This window comes from Oncorhynchus gorbuscha, unplaced genomic scaffold (genome assembly GCF_021184085.1).
Source record: "Oncorhynchus gorbuscha isolate QuinsamMale2020 ecotype Even-year unplaced genomic scaffold, OgorEven_v1.0 Un_scaffold_3417, whole genome shotgun sequence".
NCBI lineage: Eukaryota > Metazoa > Chordata > Actinopteri > Salmoniformes > Salmonidae > Oncorhynchus > Oncorhynchus gorbuscha.
This window is the reverse complement of record NW_025747657.1, coordinates 1-15,196: the sequence shown is the minus strand read 5'-3', so window position 1 is coordinate 15,196 and position 15,196 is coordinate 1. Positions and strand designations below refer to the sequence as shown.

The following is a 15,196-nucleotide window of genomic DNA, read 5'->3' as shown; positions in this document are numbered from 1 at the left end:
GGCTCTCCATCCCTGTTCCTGGAGAGATACCTTCCTGTAGGTTTACATCAGGGCTCTCCATCCCTGTACCTGGAGAGGTACCCTCCTGTAGGTTTACATCAGGGCTCTCCATCCCTGTACCTGGAGAGGTACCCTCCTGTAGGTTTACATCAGGGCTCTCCATCCCTGTTCCTGGAGAGATACCTTCCTGTAGGTTTACATCAGGGCTCTCCATCCCTGTTCCTGGAGAGATACCTTCCTGTAGGTTTATATCAGGGCTCTCAAACCCTGTACCTAGAGAGGTACCCTCCTATAGGTTTATATCAGGGCTCTACAACCCTGTTCCTGGAGAGATGCCCTCCCGCCCAGGAAATGTTGTGAAAACAAGTAGCTTGCTGGTCCGTGATATGAGAGGAAACGAGGGACATAAACAGCCTAAAGACAGCCATTGAAAACAAAATCAAAAACTCTAAAGCATGAAGTGCCAAGAGCCAACTGATTTGAACAGCGAGGTTGAGAGACGAACAGGGTAGAGGAGACGAGACCTGACAGGTGCAACAAGTTGAAGTAGGGTGCACGGAAGGTCTGGTGGACAAAACGCATCAAACTTGGCTTTCATTCGTTATCGTTAGGTGTTAAAAAAAAGCTACTTTTAAGAAGAGAAATTGTGGAAATAGACATAATGATGACTTTGCGGCTGTTAAAGACCATGTTTATTGACACTTTATGTAGTTGTCCTGTAATACTTTGTTTGAAATGACACACCTTCGGTCATTCATAACACATCCATAAAGACTCATCCATAAAGACTCATCCATAAAGACTCATCCATAAAGATTCATCCATAAAGACTCATCCATAAAGACTCATCCATAAAGACTCATCCATATAGATTCATCCATAAAGATACATCCATAAAGACTCATCCATAAAGCCTCATCCATAAAGACTCATCCATAAAGATTCATCCATAAAGACTCATCCATAAAGACTCTATCACATGACACTGTACTTGCTTTAAAAGTCAGACCCATTTGATCGTTCATAACACAAGGCTAAAGGATGGTAAACAAAAATGTATTAACGCTAATTATCACTACCAGCTACAACAAATAAACATTAAAGTTTACAACCATTTTATTTTTATTTCTACATTTAAAAAACAATACAAATACTTGAAGTTTCCAAAAGTCCAACATTAAACACTACTATACTACTGTAATTACATTACACTGGGCTGTGAATAGTGTAGCTGCTCCCTGAGCTGAAGGACCATTGGTTCTGGCCTCTCTGCTTGCTGCTGGAGATGTTGCATGTTGGTGCCAACCTTAAAAGTACCGAACAAAGTTAGCAGGTGTGTTAGGAAATGTTTTGTCACCCGGATAAGGACAGAAATACTCTAAATGGGTAGACGGGGAAACCATTCGCTTCGTATTATTATTATATTCCTTTTTTCATTTACAAATCATTTACAAATCATTTACAAATCATTTACAAATCATTTACAAATCATTTACAAATCATTTACAAATCATTTACAAATCATTTACAAATCATTTACAAATCATTTACAAATCATTTACAAATCTCATGACGTGATTATGTGGCTGTTTCTCGATGGATTTTTATTTAACTGAGCCTGCTGACGAGATACGTTTTGTTAGCTAGCTAGCTAGCTATAACTCTGAAGTCGCTGAAATGATTTGAAATAACGATTTGAGGTAGCTATGTAATCTAACGCAACACGTCACTGTTACAAACTCATTTAAATTACAATAAATAAATAAAAATAAAAAATAAAAATAAAGATGAATATACTTGTTTGTCGCTGTCCAGCGGGCATTTGATTTGTGAACTTGTTACATGTGCTCTTACTGGGCTATAGAAATATATAATTATAATATTATATAATAATATAGAAACGCCGCTAACCAAACAACAGTGCAGGACATGTACACTGAATTAAAGGACAACTACACTCAAAAATGAAAGCTTCTTCGATTTTTCCCAGACCTCAAGTCTTCCCCTTGATGCGATCACAGCAAATCTAATCCAGTTTGGTTGTTTTTCTATTACAAAAGTGTGAAAAAAACTGAGGGGAAAAGCAGAAAAATGGGGCAAATCTGAAATCTGTAAAGCAGTTTAGTCAGTGGACCTGTTGGTTTCAGTCTTCGCTCAGTCTCTGCCATGTTTGTATGTCAATGGGTTTAATGTTGTCTTCAACCTCAGTGCTATTGAATGTGAGACAAATCCCTGTTAAATGACAAATAAATTAACTAAAATGACTGTGTCAAAATGTAAATGTCATCTAATGATCTGGAGAAAAAAAACTGTTGTCAGAAAACCCCAAGACTTCTAAGAATCAATTTACAGCCAGTCAAAATGTTTACAACAACTTATAAATATAATCCATGCTACCCATAATGCATTGGAATGGTAGATGCTAGATCAACATGCTAAGGACAACATTCTGAGTATCCCCTGACATCTTTTACCTTCCCATAATGCATTGGAATGGTAGATGCCAGATCAACATGCTGGTGACAACATTCTTTCCCCTGACATCTTTTACCTTCCCATAATGCATTGGAATGGTAGATGCCAGATCAACATGCTGGTGACAACATTCTGAGTATCCCCTGACATCTTTTACCGTCCCATAAGGCATTGGAATGGTAGATGCTAGATCAACATGCTGAGGACATACATCAGCCATGTCCCATAAGGCATTGGAATGGTAGATGCCAGATCAACATGCTGGTGACAACATTCTGAGTATCCCCTGACATCTTTTACCTTCCCATAATGCATTGGAATGGTAGATGCCAGATCAACATGCTGGTGACAACATTCTGAGTATCCCCTGACATCTTTTACCTTCCCATAATGCATTGGAATGGTAGATGCCAGATCAACATGCTAAGGACAACATTCTGAGTATCTCCTGACATCTTTTACCTTCCCATAATGCATTGGAATGGTAGATGCCAGATCAACATGCTGGTGACAACATTCTGAGTATCCCCTGACATCTTTTACCGTCCCATAAGGCATTGGAATGGTAGATGCTAGATCAACATGCTGAGGACATACATCAGCCATGTCCCATAAGGCATTGGAATGGTAGATGCCAGATCAACATGCTGGTGACAACATTCTGAGTATCCCCTGACATCTTTTACCTTCCCATAATGCATTGGAATGGTAGATGCTAGATCAACATGCTGAGGACATACATCAGCCATGTCCCATAAGGCATTGGAATGGTAGATGCCAGATCAACATGCTGAGGACAACATTCTGAGTATCCCCTGACATCTTTTACCTTCCCATAAGGCATTGGAATGGTAGATGCTAGATCAACATCAAATCAAATCAAATCAAATCAAATTTATTTATATAGCCCTTCGTACGTCAGCTGATATCTCAAAGTGCTGTACAGAAACCCAGCCTAAAACCCCAAACAGCAAACAATGCAGGTGTAAAAGCACGGTGGCTAGGAAAAACTCCCTAGAAAGGCCAAAACCTAGGAAGAAACCTAGAGAGGAACCGGGCTATGTGGGGTGGCCAGTCCTCTTCTGGCTGTGCCGGGTAGAGATTATAACAGAACATGACCAAGATGTTCAAATGTTCATAAATGACCAGCATGGTCAAATAATAATAAGGCAGAACAGTTGAAACTGGAGCAGCAGCACAGTCAGGTGGACTGGGGACAGCAAGGAGCCATCATGTCAGGTAGTCCTGGGGCACGGTCCTAGGGCTCAGGTCAGTTGAAACTGGAGCAGGAGCATGGCCAGGTGGACTGGGGACAGCAAGGAGTCCTCATGTCAGGTAGTCCTGGGACATGGTCCTAGGGGCCCAGGCCAGTTGAAACTGGAGCAGCAGCATGGCCAGGTGGACTGGGGACAGCAAGGAGTCATCATGTCAGGTAGTCCTGGGGCATGGTTCTAGGGCTCAGGTCCTCCGAGAGAGAGAAAAAGAGAGAAGGAGAGAATTAGAGAACGCACACTTAGATTTACACAGGACACCGAATAGGACAGGAGAAGTACTCCAGATAAACAAACTGACCCTAGCCCCCCGACACAAACTACTGCAGCATAAATACTGGAGGCTGAGACAGGAGGGGTCAGGAGACACTGTGGCCCCATCCGAGGACACCCCGGACAGGGCCAAACAGGAAGGATATAACCCCACCCACTTTGCCAAAGCACAGCCCCCACACCACTAGAGGGAAATCTTCAACCACCAACTTACCATCCTGAGACAAGGCCGAGTATAGCCCACAAAGATCTCCGACACGGTACAACCCAAGGGGGAACCCAGACAGGCCGACCACAACAGTGAATCAACCCACCCAGGTGACGCACCCCCCCAGGGACGGCACGAGAGAGCCCCAGCAAGCCAGTGACTCAGCCCCCGTAACAGGGCTAGAGGCAGAGAATCCCAGTGGAAAAAGGGGAACCGGCCAGGCAGAGACAGCAAGGGCGGTTCGTTGCTCCAGAGCCTTTCCGTTCACCTTCCATGCTGGTGACATACATCAGCCATGTCCCATAAGACTGAAAAGATGTCAGGGAAAACAGAGAGATAGTTGCTTCTAGCAGAGCCACGACCCTTTTAATGTGCTGCAGTCTGGAAACACTTTATGCTGGCCTGGTTGGGATTCTTGTGTGTGTGTGTGTGTGTGTGTGTGTGTGTGTGTGTGTGTGTGTGTGTGTGTGTGTGTGTGTGTGTGTGTGTGTGTGTGTGTGTGTGTGTGTGTGTGTGTGTTGACGTGTTTAACTATTCTTGTGGGGACCATCTGGGGGCATGTTGTTAGTCACCACAAGGTCAAATGCTATTTCCAGGGGGTTTAGGGTTAAGGATTTTGAATGGGACTGAATTGTGTGTCCCCCAAGGTTAGCTGTACAAGAGTGTGTGTGTGAGTAGTTTGTGTGTGTTTGTGTGTGTGTGGGGTATGCGTGTGTGTATGTGGTATGTGTGTGTGTGGTATGCGTGTGTGTGTGGTATGCGTGTGTGTGTGTGGTATGTGTGTGGTATGTGTGTGTGTGTGTGTGGTATGTGGTATGTGTGTGTATGTGGTATGAGTGTGTGTGTGTGGTATATGTGTGTGTGTGTGTGTGTGGTATGTGTGTGTGTGTGTGTGGTATGTGTGTGTGTGTGTGTGGTATGTGTGTGTGTGTGTGTGGTATGTGTGTGTGTGTGTGTGGTATGTGTGTGTGTGTGTGTGTGTGTGGTATTGTGTATGAAGTTTATATGTACTGACTGATTTACTGACTGCATGGCGACTACCCCCAATGAAAATCACTTCAGTTGACAGAGCAATAGAACTGTCCCAAGGTGTTATCAGAAAGAATGTTCTACAGTCAATTAATCAAACGCTGGTGGGGAACATGCTGCGGGAGTGGGAGGGGAACATGATGCGGGAGTGGGGGAACATGATGCGGGAGTGGGAGGGAACATGCTGCGGGAGTGGGAGGGAACATGCTGCGGGAGTGGGAGGGAACATGCTGCGGGAGTGGGGGAACATGCTGCGGGAGTGGGGGAACATGCTGCGGGAGTGGGGGGGAACATGCTGCGGGAGTGGGGGGGAACATGCTGCGGGAGTGGGAGGGGACATGCTGCGGGAGTGGGAGGGGACATGCTGCGGGAGTGGGAGGGGACATGCTGCGGGAGTGGGGGGGACATGCTGCGGGAGTGGGGGAACATGCTGCGGGAGTGGTGGGAACATGCTGCGGGAGTGGGGGGAACATGCTGCGGGGAGTGGGGGGAACATGCTGCGGGAGTGGGGGAACATGCTGCGGGAGTGGGGGGAACATGCTGCGGGAGTGGGGGGAACATGCTGCGGGAGTGGGGGGAACATGCTGCGGGAGTGGGGGAACATGCTGCGGGAGTGGGGGAACATGCTGCGGGAGTGGTGGGAACATGCTGCGGGAGTGGGGGGAACATGCTGTGGGGGTGGGACATGCTGTGGGGGTGGGGGGAACATGCTGCGGGAGTGGGGGAACATGCTGTGGGGTGGGACATGCTGTGGGGGTGGGGGGGACATGCTGCGGGAGTGGGGGAACATGCTGTGGGGGTGGGGGGAACATGCTGTGGGGGTGGGGGGACATGCTGCGGGAGTGGGGGGAACATGCTGTGGGGGTGGGGGGGAACATGCTGTGGGGGTGGGGGGAACATGCTGCGGGAGTGGGGGGAACATGCTGTGGGGGTGGGGGGGACATGCTGTGGGGGTGGGGGGAACATGCTGCGGGAGTGGGGGAACATGCTGCGGGAGTGGGGGGAACATGCTGTGGGAGTGGGGTGGGAACATGCTGCTGGAGTGGGGGGGGAACATGCTGCGGGAGTGGGGGGAACATGCTGCGGGAGTGGGGTGGGAACATGCTGCGGGAGTGGGGTGGGAACATGCTGCTGGAGTGGGGGGGAACATGCTGCAGGAGTGGGGGGGGGACATGCTGCGGGAGTGGGGGGGACATGCATGCTGCGGGAGTGGGGGGGACATGCTGCGGGAGTGGGGGGAACATGCTGGGGTGGGGGGACATGCTGCGGGAGTGGGGGGAACATGCTGCGGGAGTGGGGGGAACATGCTGCGGGGGTGGTGGGAACATGTGGGGGGGGGGAACATGCTGCGGGAGTGGGGGGGAACATGCTGCTGGAGTGGGGGGAACATGCTGCGGGGAACATGCTGCGGGAGTGGTGGGAACATGCTGCGGGAGTGGGGTGGGAACATGCTGCAGGAGTGGGGGGAACATGCTGCGGGAGTGGGGGAACATGCTGCGGGAGTGGGGGGAACATGCTGCGGGAGTGGGGAACATGCTGCGGGAGTGGGGGAACATGCTGTGGGGGTGATGGGAACATGCTGCGGGAGTGGGGGGAACATGCTGCGGGAGTGGGGTGGGAACATGCTGCTGGAGTGGGGGGAACATGCTGCGGGAGTGGGGGAACATGCTGCGGGAGTGGGGGGAACATGCTGCGGGAGTGGGGGGGAACATGCTGCGGGAGTGGGGGGGGAACATGCTGCTGGAGTGGGAACATACTGCGGGAGTGGGAACATACTGCGGCTACATAAGGACTCTTTTGTTTCGTTAAAGGCTTCGTGGACAGAGAGGTCAGAGAGTCACGGCTGTATTGTTCATTCAGCAGCCATGTGTCTGTGTGTTCTATAGTTATCAAGTCATGAAATCATTTCATCCTTCTATGAGAAAGCCAGAGATCTGAAGGCCTGTGATTAGTCAGAAATCGGCAAGTGTCCAAAACATGACTGAGATTTAGTCATCACTGTGGTTTCTATTTATTTTCCTCTGAGAAAGTCAGAGGGCTCTCTCAGATATAGTCCTAAGGGCCTTTTTTTAAAGGCAGTGATCAGTCAGAAATGTCTGGTTGTAAAAAAACAAAATATGCCTGAGATGTGTTTGAGATGCAGACAGGGAACGAACAGCTCATAAAACAGACGTAATTGTTGGCTAGTTATGTAATTTTGGTTCTTTTCTATTTTTATTTTCATATCTACAATTATGTAGGAATGTACCAGACAAGTGTAATTAACATTTTACACTCATGGGAATTGGCCTCTATGGATAGGGTTGAATTGAGATGTTCCTGAAGGATGAAATATGAAAAGCATATCCATGGTAGTAATTGAAAGGGAACAGTTTGAGATTATGGGAACATCATTATCAAATCAAATGAAATGTATTTATATAGCCCTTCTTACATCAGCTGATTTCTCAAAGTGCTGTACAGAAACCCAGCCTAAAACCCCAAACAGCAAGCAATGCAGGTGTAGAAGCACGGTGGCTAGGAAAAACTCCCTAGAAAATGACAAAACCTAGAAACCTAGAGAGGAACCAGGCCATGAGGGGTGGCCAGTCCTCTTCTGGCTGTGCCTGGTGGAGATTAGAAACCTAGAGAGGAACCAGGCTATGAGGGGTGGCCAGTCCTCTTCTGGCTGTGCCTGGTGGAGATTAGAAACCTAGAGAGGAACCAGGCTATGAGGGGTGGCCAGTCCTCTTCTGGCTGTGCCGGGTAGAGAGGAACCAGGCTATGAGGGGTGACGAGTCCTCTTCTGGCTGTGCCGGGTAGTCCAGTCCTCTTCTGGCTGTGCCGGGTAGAGAGGAACCAGGCTATGAGGGGTGGCCAGTCCTCTTCTGGCTGTGCCGGGTAGAGAGGAACCAGGCTATGAGGGGTGGCCAGTCCTCTTCTGGCTGTGCCGGGTAGAGAGGAACCAGGCTATGAGGGGTGGCCAGTCCTCTTCTGGTGTAACGGTTTTGACTTGAGGTTATTATTTATAGGGGTGCCAGGTAGGTTGTGCCTACCAGAGAAAACATTAGTTTCTCCTTTTAGTTTGGGTGGGAATGAGTCCCATCTGGTCCGTCAAGTCTACACCAATACAAAGGACGTATGTAAAAGTCAGGATGGAAATAAACTTTTCATAAACCCTTAAAACATTGAAAAGAACTTCAAAAACAATTATATTCTGTTGCGTGGGTTGTATTAGCAACAACAATGATTACACACATATATAATAATATCACAATGAGTTCTGGTTCCTCCAGAAATGTCCTGTACCTCGGGCCTAAAAAGAGTCCTGCCCGGTAAAGGAGTTCAGTGAACTCAAGTGACTTTTGTCACGCGATGTTCGTCCGTTCGTTCCGTGTAGCGTAAACCCAGTATTAAACATACAATCAATATAACAATTACTTTACCACAGAACCTTAAAGCGGATCAACTCTTAATTAAGTCCTCAACTACCACTAACTACACAAATCACAGTATACATCACATCCAAACAAATGAAATACCGTATACAAAAAGGTGGTAGTCAGTCGGTCAGTCAGACAATCCAATCCGCCAATAGATCTCCAGCGGAGAAAGGCCACGAAGAACGGAGAGGGGTAGTCCAGGGACGCAAAGAGTGGATCCGATCCTGGGTAAACTCTCTTAGGCTACAAAACACACGTTTAACGGCAACAAATCAAACGGAATAGAGAAGCTTCGGAACTGAGGGTTGAACACATCCTCATGCACGTCTCCATCCCAACCCCACTTTCGTGCAGCTGATACTGGCTATTTAATTGGGAATTAAAGGGAAAGCGCCCTATTGGAAGGAGCTGCACTGAGACGGTTCAGAAAAATTCAGGGCCGTCACACACCCCTCCCCTGGAAAAAGCCGACCATTGCCCTGGAAGGCACATCTTGGTCGGGAAACCGAGAAAGGTCTCCTCATCACTTTCCTCTACAAAAAGATTCATTACTTTTTGGAGCTCACGCTCCTCAGCTGAGGAGTCACAGGCCTTAAGGTGCGAGACTTCTGGGTCTGGGAATCCGAGAAAAGTATCCTCACTATCCTCTTCAAAGATATCCAGGACCTTGCGGCGCTCAATCGCCTCCAATTCCTCAGCCGAGGGGTAACAGGCCTTAAGGCGTGAGACATGGACGATGCGCATATCTTCACCTGTGTCCTCTTTCACCACTCGGTAGTTCAAAGGGCCCATCTGCTCCACAATCCTATATGGTCCTTGCCATTTAGGAGCGAGCTTGGCGAGAAGAATTGTTCAGCTTTCGAGTAAGGATGAGAGCGAAGCCACACCCGATCACGAAGCTGGAACTGCATGTCTCGTCTGTTCTTATCATAATTTCTCTTCTGCTTGAGTCGAGCCTGGATCATGTTCTTTGAGACAAGAGCTCTCAAGTCATGGAGATGGCCTACCTGGTCATAGCAAGCAGCGTCTGGAGTAAGCTGCTGGGGCTGTAGCACCATATCCAAGGGTCCTCGGAGAGGGCGACTTAGGTTCAGCTCTGCAGGTGTGACTCCAGTGGACTCTTGCACAGCAGAATTCAGGGCAAATCGAAACTCATGAAGGTGCTTGTCCCAGTGTTTGTGCTGGGTCCCTACATAGGAAGCAATCATTGTCTTCAAGGTTCGATTTACTCTCTCAGTGAGATTGGTCTGTGGGTGATAGGCCGTGGTCAACTTCTGCCTCAGGTTCCATCTTTGGCAGGTCTCCTCAAAGAGATCAGAGACAAATTGGGAACCTCGATCAGACAGGATGTAATCAGGCACTCCCCAGCGAGTCAGGATCTCTTTCGTAAGGATGTTAGAGACGGTCCTTGCTGTGGCCTGACGCAGGGAAAAGAGTTCCACCCACTTTGAATAGTAATCAACAAAAACAAGTATGTACACATTCTGATTGGAGCTTCTAGGAAATGGACCCATCAAATCCACTCCTAACATTTCCCAAGGTCGGGTAACCACCGTTTGCTGCAACTTGCCAGCAGGCTTTCTACCTTCTGGTTTGTACATTTGACAAACCTGACAATTTCGGATGTGTGACTTCACATCCATGCTCAGATGTGGCCAGTAGAGTAACGCTTGCAACCGCTTGTAGGTTTTGAACCTGCCCAAATGACCAGCTAATGGGTCTTCATGGAAATGTTGAAGCAGTTGTAGGCGTAGAGTTTCAGGTATGTACATTTGGTAGAGTGTTCTGTGAGGTAGTTGTACGACTCGGTAGACTTTATCTTCAATGATGGTCAGCTTTGTGGTAGGATTGACCATCTTTTCTCCATCTTCCAGGATAGTCTGGTACAAAGCCTGTACTTCTGGATCATCCTGTTGAGCTTTCCATATTGCCTCATCAGAGATGGGAAAGTGGTCTCGACTGCTTGACAGGACAGTAGCACATGTAAGATCAGGGCCACCGTTATCACAAGTAGGAGCTCTGGACAAGGCATCTGGAACAGTGTTGTATTTTCCTTTCCTGTATTCCACTGCAAATGTGAACTCTTGCAACCGTAGAGCCCATCTTATGAGTCTGGTGCTTAGTTTGTTGGTCTTGAACACCCACACAAGGGAGGAATGGTCAGTGACCACAGTGAAGTGTCTTCCCTCCAAGTAGTACCTCCACTTTTCCAAAGCCCAGACCACTGCAAGGCACTCTTGCTCTGTTGTGGAGTAGTTCCGTTCTGCTCCATTCAATGTCCGACTGGCGAACGCTAGCACTTCTTCAGTGCCAAGTCCAGTCTGTTGGACTAGGACAGCACCAAGTCCAACATCACTTGCATCAGTGTAAACAACAAAAGGGCAATCAAAGTTGGGATGACCTAAAATGGGAGGTGTGACGAGATGTCGTTTCAGGGTTTCAAAGGAAGTCTGGCACTCTGCCGTCCATTGGAATTTCGCTCCTTTTCGCTTCATCGCGTTGAGGGTTCTGCCACCTGGGAGAAGTTCGACACAAACCGATGGTACCATCCAGCCATACCAAGGAACCGTTGAAGGGCCTTGAGTGTGGTTGGCACAGGGAAGTCTTGTACAGCCTTTGTCTTTTCAGGATCCACATGAATGCCGTCGAAAGACACAATATGGCCAAGGAACTTCAGGGAGGTTTGGCAGAAGTTGCTCTTCTTCATATTTAAGGTCAGACCAGCTTCTCTTAGCTTGTCCAACACTTCTTGAAGATCTTGAAAGTGTCTTTCTCTGTTCTGAGAGTAGATAATTATATCGTCCAGGTAGACGAAACAGATCTTCCCTTTGAGCTCACCTAACGCAATCTCCATGAGTCTTTGGAAAGTGGCAGGGGCATTCTTTAATCCAAAGGGCATCACCTTAAAGGAAAACAAGCCCTCAGCACAGACAAAAGCAGTCTTGTCCTTGCTTTCCTGGTCCATCTCAACCTGCCAATAACCACTATTGAGGTCAAGGGTAGTGAACACAACAGTGCCAGACAATGACTCCAGGATCTCATGGATGGTAGGAAGAGGATATGCATCAGTCTGAGAAACATTGTTGGTCTTCCTATAGTCCACACAAAATCTAAGACCACCAGTCTTTTTTGGGATGAGGACAACAGGAGCAGCCCAGGGAGAGGAGGAACGTTCTATTATATCTTGTGCTAACATATCATTTATGAGTCCCTTTTGGATGATTAGCTTCGCTGGGGACAAACGATATGGCTTTTGCTTGATCGGCATTTCCTGTGTAAGGAATATTTTGTGCTTCAGGAGCCTGGTGCGTCCCAGCTTTGAAGTACATACATCAGCATTATTCTGCAGCTGTTCCAACAGCCTTAACTCCTCTGGCTGTTCCAGCTGAGCTCTTCTCACAGCCTGTAAAAGGAGATCGTCAGAAGGATTATCGAGGGTTAATGGTGCCGGAGCAATGGCAGAGAAGACTGCCACATTTGAACCCCAATCATGCAACTTCATAGCTTCTGATTGGAAGAAATGCTTCTCGCTCGGATTGTATGGAAACCAGTAGCAATTGTGTGCGATATCAATCTGGACACCACTGAAGTACATGAAATCAATTCCCAACACGACAGGAAAAGCAAGGTTCCTGGTTTGTAGGATAACAGAAGGAATCATATAGGAGCGGTTACACAGGCGGAACTCTACCTCACTCCATCCAAGGGGTCGTCTAGCCTCACCATCAGCCAGATAGAGTGGACCTTCTGTCCACGGCTTCAAGTTGTATTGTGGACCGTTAACCTCCTTCCACAGTTTCTCATTGAGCAGTGTGTAGGATGACCCGGTATCCAAGATGGCTCTTCCTGTCCATGGGCCTATGGACAGGGGTAACACCAGTTGGTGCGGTATTAACTGAAAGGAAGGGGATGTCGATGGGGGGGCGTAGGCAGTGACTCTTGGGGTTTCAGCTCTGGTTAAAGCACCCAGAGAAGGATGGTCATTGCTGCGAAGAGAGTTAGGTGTGTTGGCCTGTTGTGATTTGTGGTTTCTGGAAGGGTTTACTTGATACGGTCTTGGACATGTAGCTGAAGAATGTCCCTTTTGGCTACATCTCCAACAGAACATGAGAGGGGTCTTGGCTGGAGACTCTGGCTGTTGTTGATGGTCTGGCTTGGGCAACTGTTTGAGTGTCTGTTTCTTTCTCTGGTCATATTGCTGTTGGCATTCTCTGTCCTTCTCAAACTGCTGTCCCAAGCGAACCAGTCCATCGACAGTGGTGACTCGTTCTCGGAGTTGACTGGCTAGTAGTGGGTTGATGTTCTTCAAGATCAATTTAATGACCTCTTCCTCCTCAATGCCAGGTTTCCACCTTCTGCACAGGGAGTGGTAACCGTATGCAAAGTCACGGATACTCTCTTTCTCTCCTTGTACTCGATTTCTGACTCTGTCTGCCAATTCATCTGTGTAGTCCTCAGATAGAAATGCAGAGGAAAACTTGGCCTCAAAGTCAGCCCAGGAGGTAGTGGTGAGACGTGCCACATCCCACCAGTCTCGAGCTGTCCCATGCAACACATTCCTCAATGTGGCAAGGAGTTCTTCGTCAGCCAGGGGATTGAGGGCAAGAAAGTCACGACATCTTTCTAGATACATTAGCGGATCAAGACTGTCATCTTTTTTCCCAAAGGTGGGAAATTGCAATTTAATGGGCATCGCCCTCACATGACGTCTACTCAAATCACCATGAACAAACGAGCTAGGAGGGATTGAGGAAGTAGAGGGGAGGGCGTTATCGGACAATGAAAATGAACACCAGGATGCATGGTGGATTGCATCCTGCAAGGGGTGGCTGCAGCATGGCCTGGTCTTGGCTGTTCAGAGGTGCCAGCTTGGCCCTCAGTGGTCTGAACTGAAGTGGACACCAGGGAAACTCTGTGTAAGGAGTTGTGCCTAATGGAGGCCATGTCCACAGACACGTCATCCAACATTTTAACACAATTAGAGAGCTCTGTCTGCAAGTGGTCTACAGTGTTAACCATGGGAGAAAAACAGAATTAACGTCCTTGAGGACCTCAGTGTGGTGATGTTGCAGGCGCCATTGGAGAGTGGCAGTGAATTGGTTTCGTTGGTAGTCAAACTGCCTGTCCAGGGCACCAGTAATTTCCCGTCTTCCACTCTCACTGAGCTCTGTCAGCATGTGGGTTAGAGTGCTCAGTGAGTTTCTGAATTCCATGGCACTCTGTTGTTGCTCTTCCCTCAGACATTTGAAATTATGGTGGATAAGAGTTTGGAGATGTTGTTGAGTCCGACGAATATCAAGGATGTCACCTTGAAGTTGTAAGACTACAACCTCTGGAGATAAACCAGACAATGGAGGAAGGTTGGGTGTCAGAGGGAGGGCTAGCTCAGTACTTCCACACAGATCCATGTCAATAAGTGAGTAACTGGTTAGACCTCCTGTGGCCTGTGGCTCAGGCCGGGCATTCAGATTCCCAGGGCTCTGGCCCAAATCAACTCCATTATCTCCATTCACATTATGATTTGTATTGTCAGCTTGATGGTCAGAATGGCCCTGTGTATTCCCATTGACAGGTATGACATGGATGAGCACATTATCTTGGGGTGAATCCATTGTTTTAATTCCACACAAAATATTTGCTTTGGTTAGTTCTCAATGTTGAGCTGTCCCATCTGGGGTGCCATTTTTTATGTAACGGTTTTGACTTGAGGTTATTATTTATAGGGTGCCAGGTAGGTTGTGCCTACCAGAGAAAACATTAGTTTCTCCTTTTAGTTTGGGTGGGAATGAGTCCCATCTGGTCCGTCAAGTCTACACCAATACAAAGGACGTATGTAAAAGTCAGGATGGAAATAAACTTTTCATAAACCCTTAAAACATTGAAAAGAACTTCAAAAACAATTATATTCTGTTGCGTGGGTTGTATTAGCAACAACAATGATTACACACATATATAATAATATCACAATGAGTTCTGGTTCCTCCAGAAATGTCCTGTACCTCGGGCCTAAAAGAGTCCTGCCCGGTAAAGGAGTTCAGTGAACTCAAGTGACTTTTGTCACGCGATGTTCGTCCGTTCGTTCCGTGTAGCGTAAACCCAGTATTAAACATACAATCAATATAACAATTACTTTACCACAGAACCTTAAAGCGGATCAACTCTTAATTAAGTCCTCAACTACCACTAACTACACAAATCACAGTATACATCACATCCAAACAAATGAAATACCGTATACAAAAAGGTGGTAGTCAGTCGGTCAGTCAGACAATCCAATCCGCCAATAGATCTCCAGCGGAGAAAGGCCACGAAGAACGGAGAGGGGTAGTCCAGGGACGCAAAGAGTGGATCCGATCCTGGGTAAACTCTCTTAGGCTACAAAACACACGTTTAACGGCAACAAATCAAACGGAATAGAGAAGCTTCGGAACTGAGGGTTGAACACATCCTCATGCATGTCTCCATCCCAACCCCACTTTCGTGCAGCTGATACTGGCTATTTAATTGGGAATTAAAGG

The 15,196-nt window shown here is 47.5% G+C and overlaps 1 protein-coding gene across 1 annotated transcript; it reads right to left on the bottom strand.

Moving 5' to 3' along the window:
- Positions 1-5,350: 5,350 nt before the first annotated feature.
- Positions 5,351-6,992, bottom strand: LOC124027642 (extensin-like). The gene is made up of 2 exons (XM_046340008.1): positions 6,177-6,992; positions 5,351-6,004 (listed from the first exon to the last, which is right to left on the bottom strand). Exons 1-2 carry the CDS (start codon positions 6,990-6,992, stop codon positions 5,351-5,353), a joined length of 1,470 nt encoding a protein of 489 aa, XP_046195964.1.
- Positions 6,993-15,196: the final 8,204 nt, after the last annotated feature.

Coding starts and splice junctions, on each gene's coding strand:
- LOC124027642 (XM_046340008.1), bottom strand. CDS start 6,992: ATGTTCCCCCCCCACTCCCGCAGCATGTTCCCCCCCACTCCCGCAGCA. Junction 6,005..6,176: donor CCCCCCCACCCCCACAGCAT/GTTCCCCCCACT, acceptor CCACCCCCACAG/CATGTCCCACCCCACAGCAT.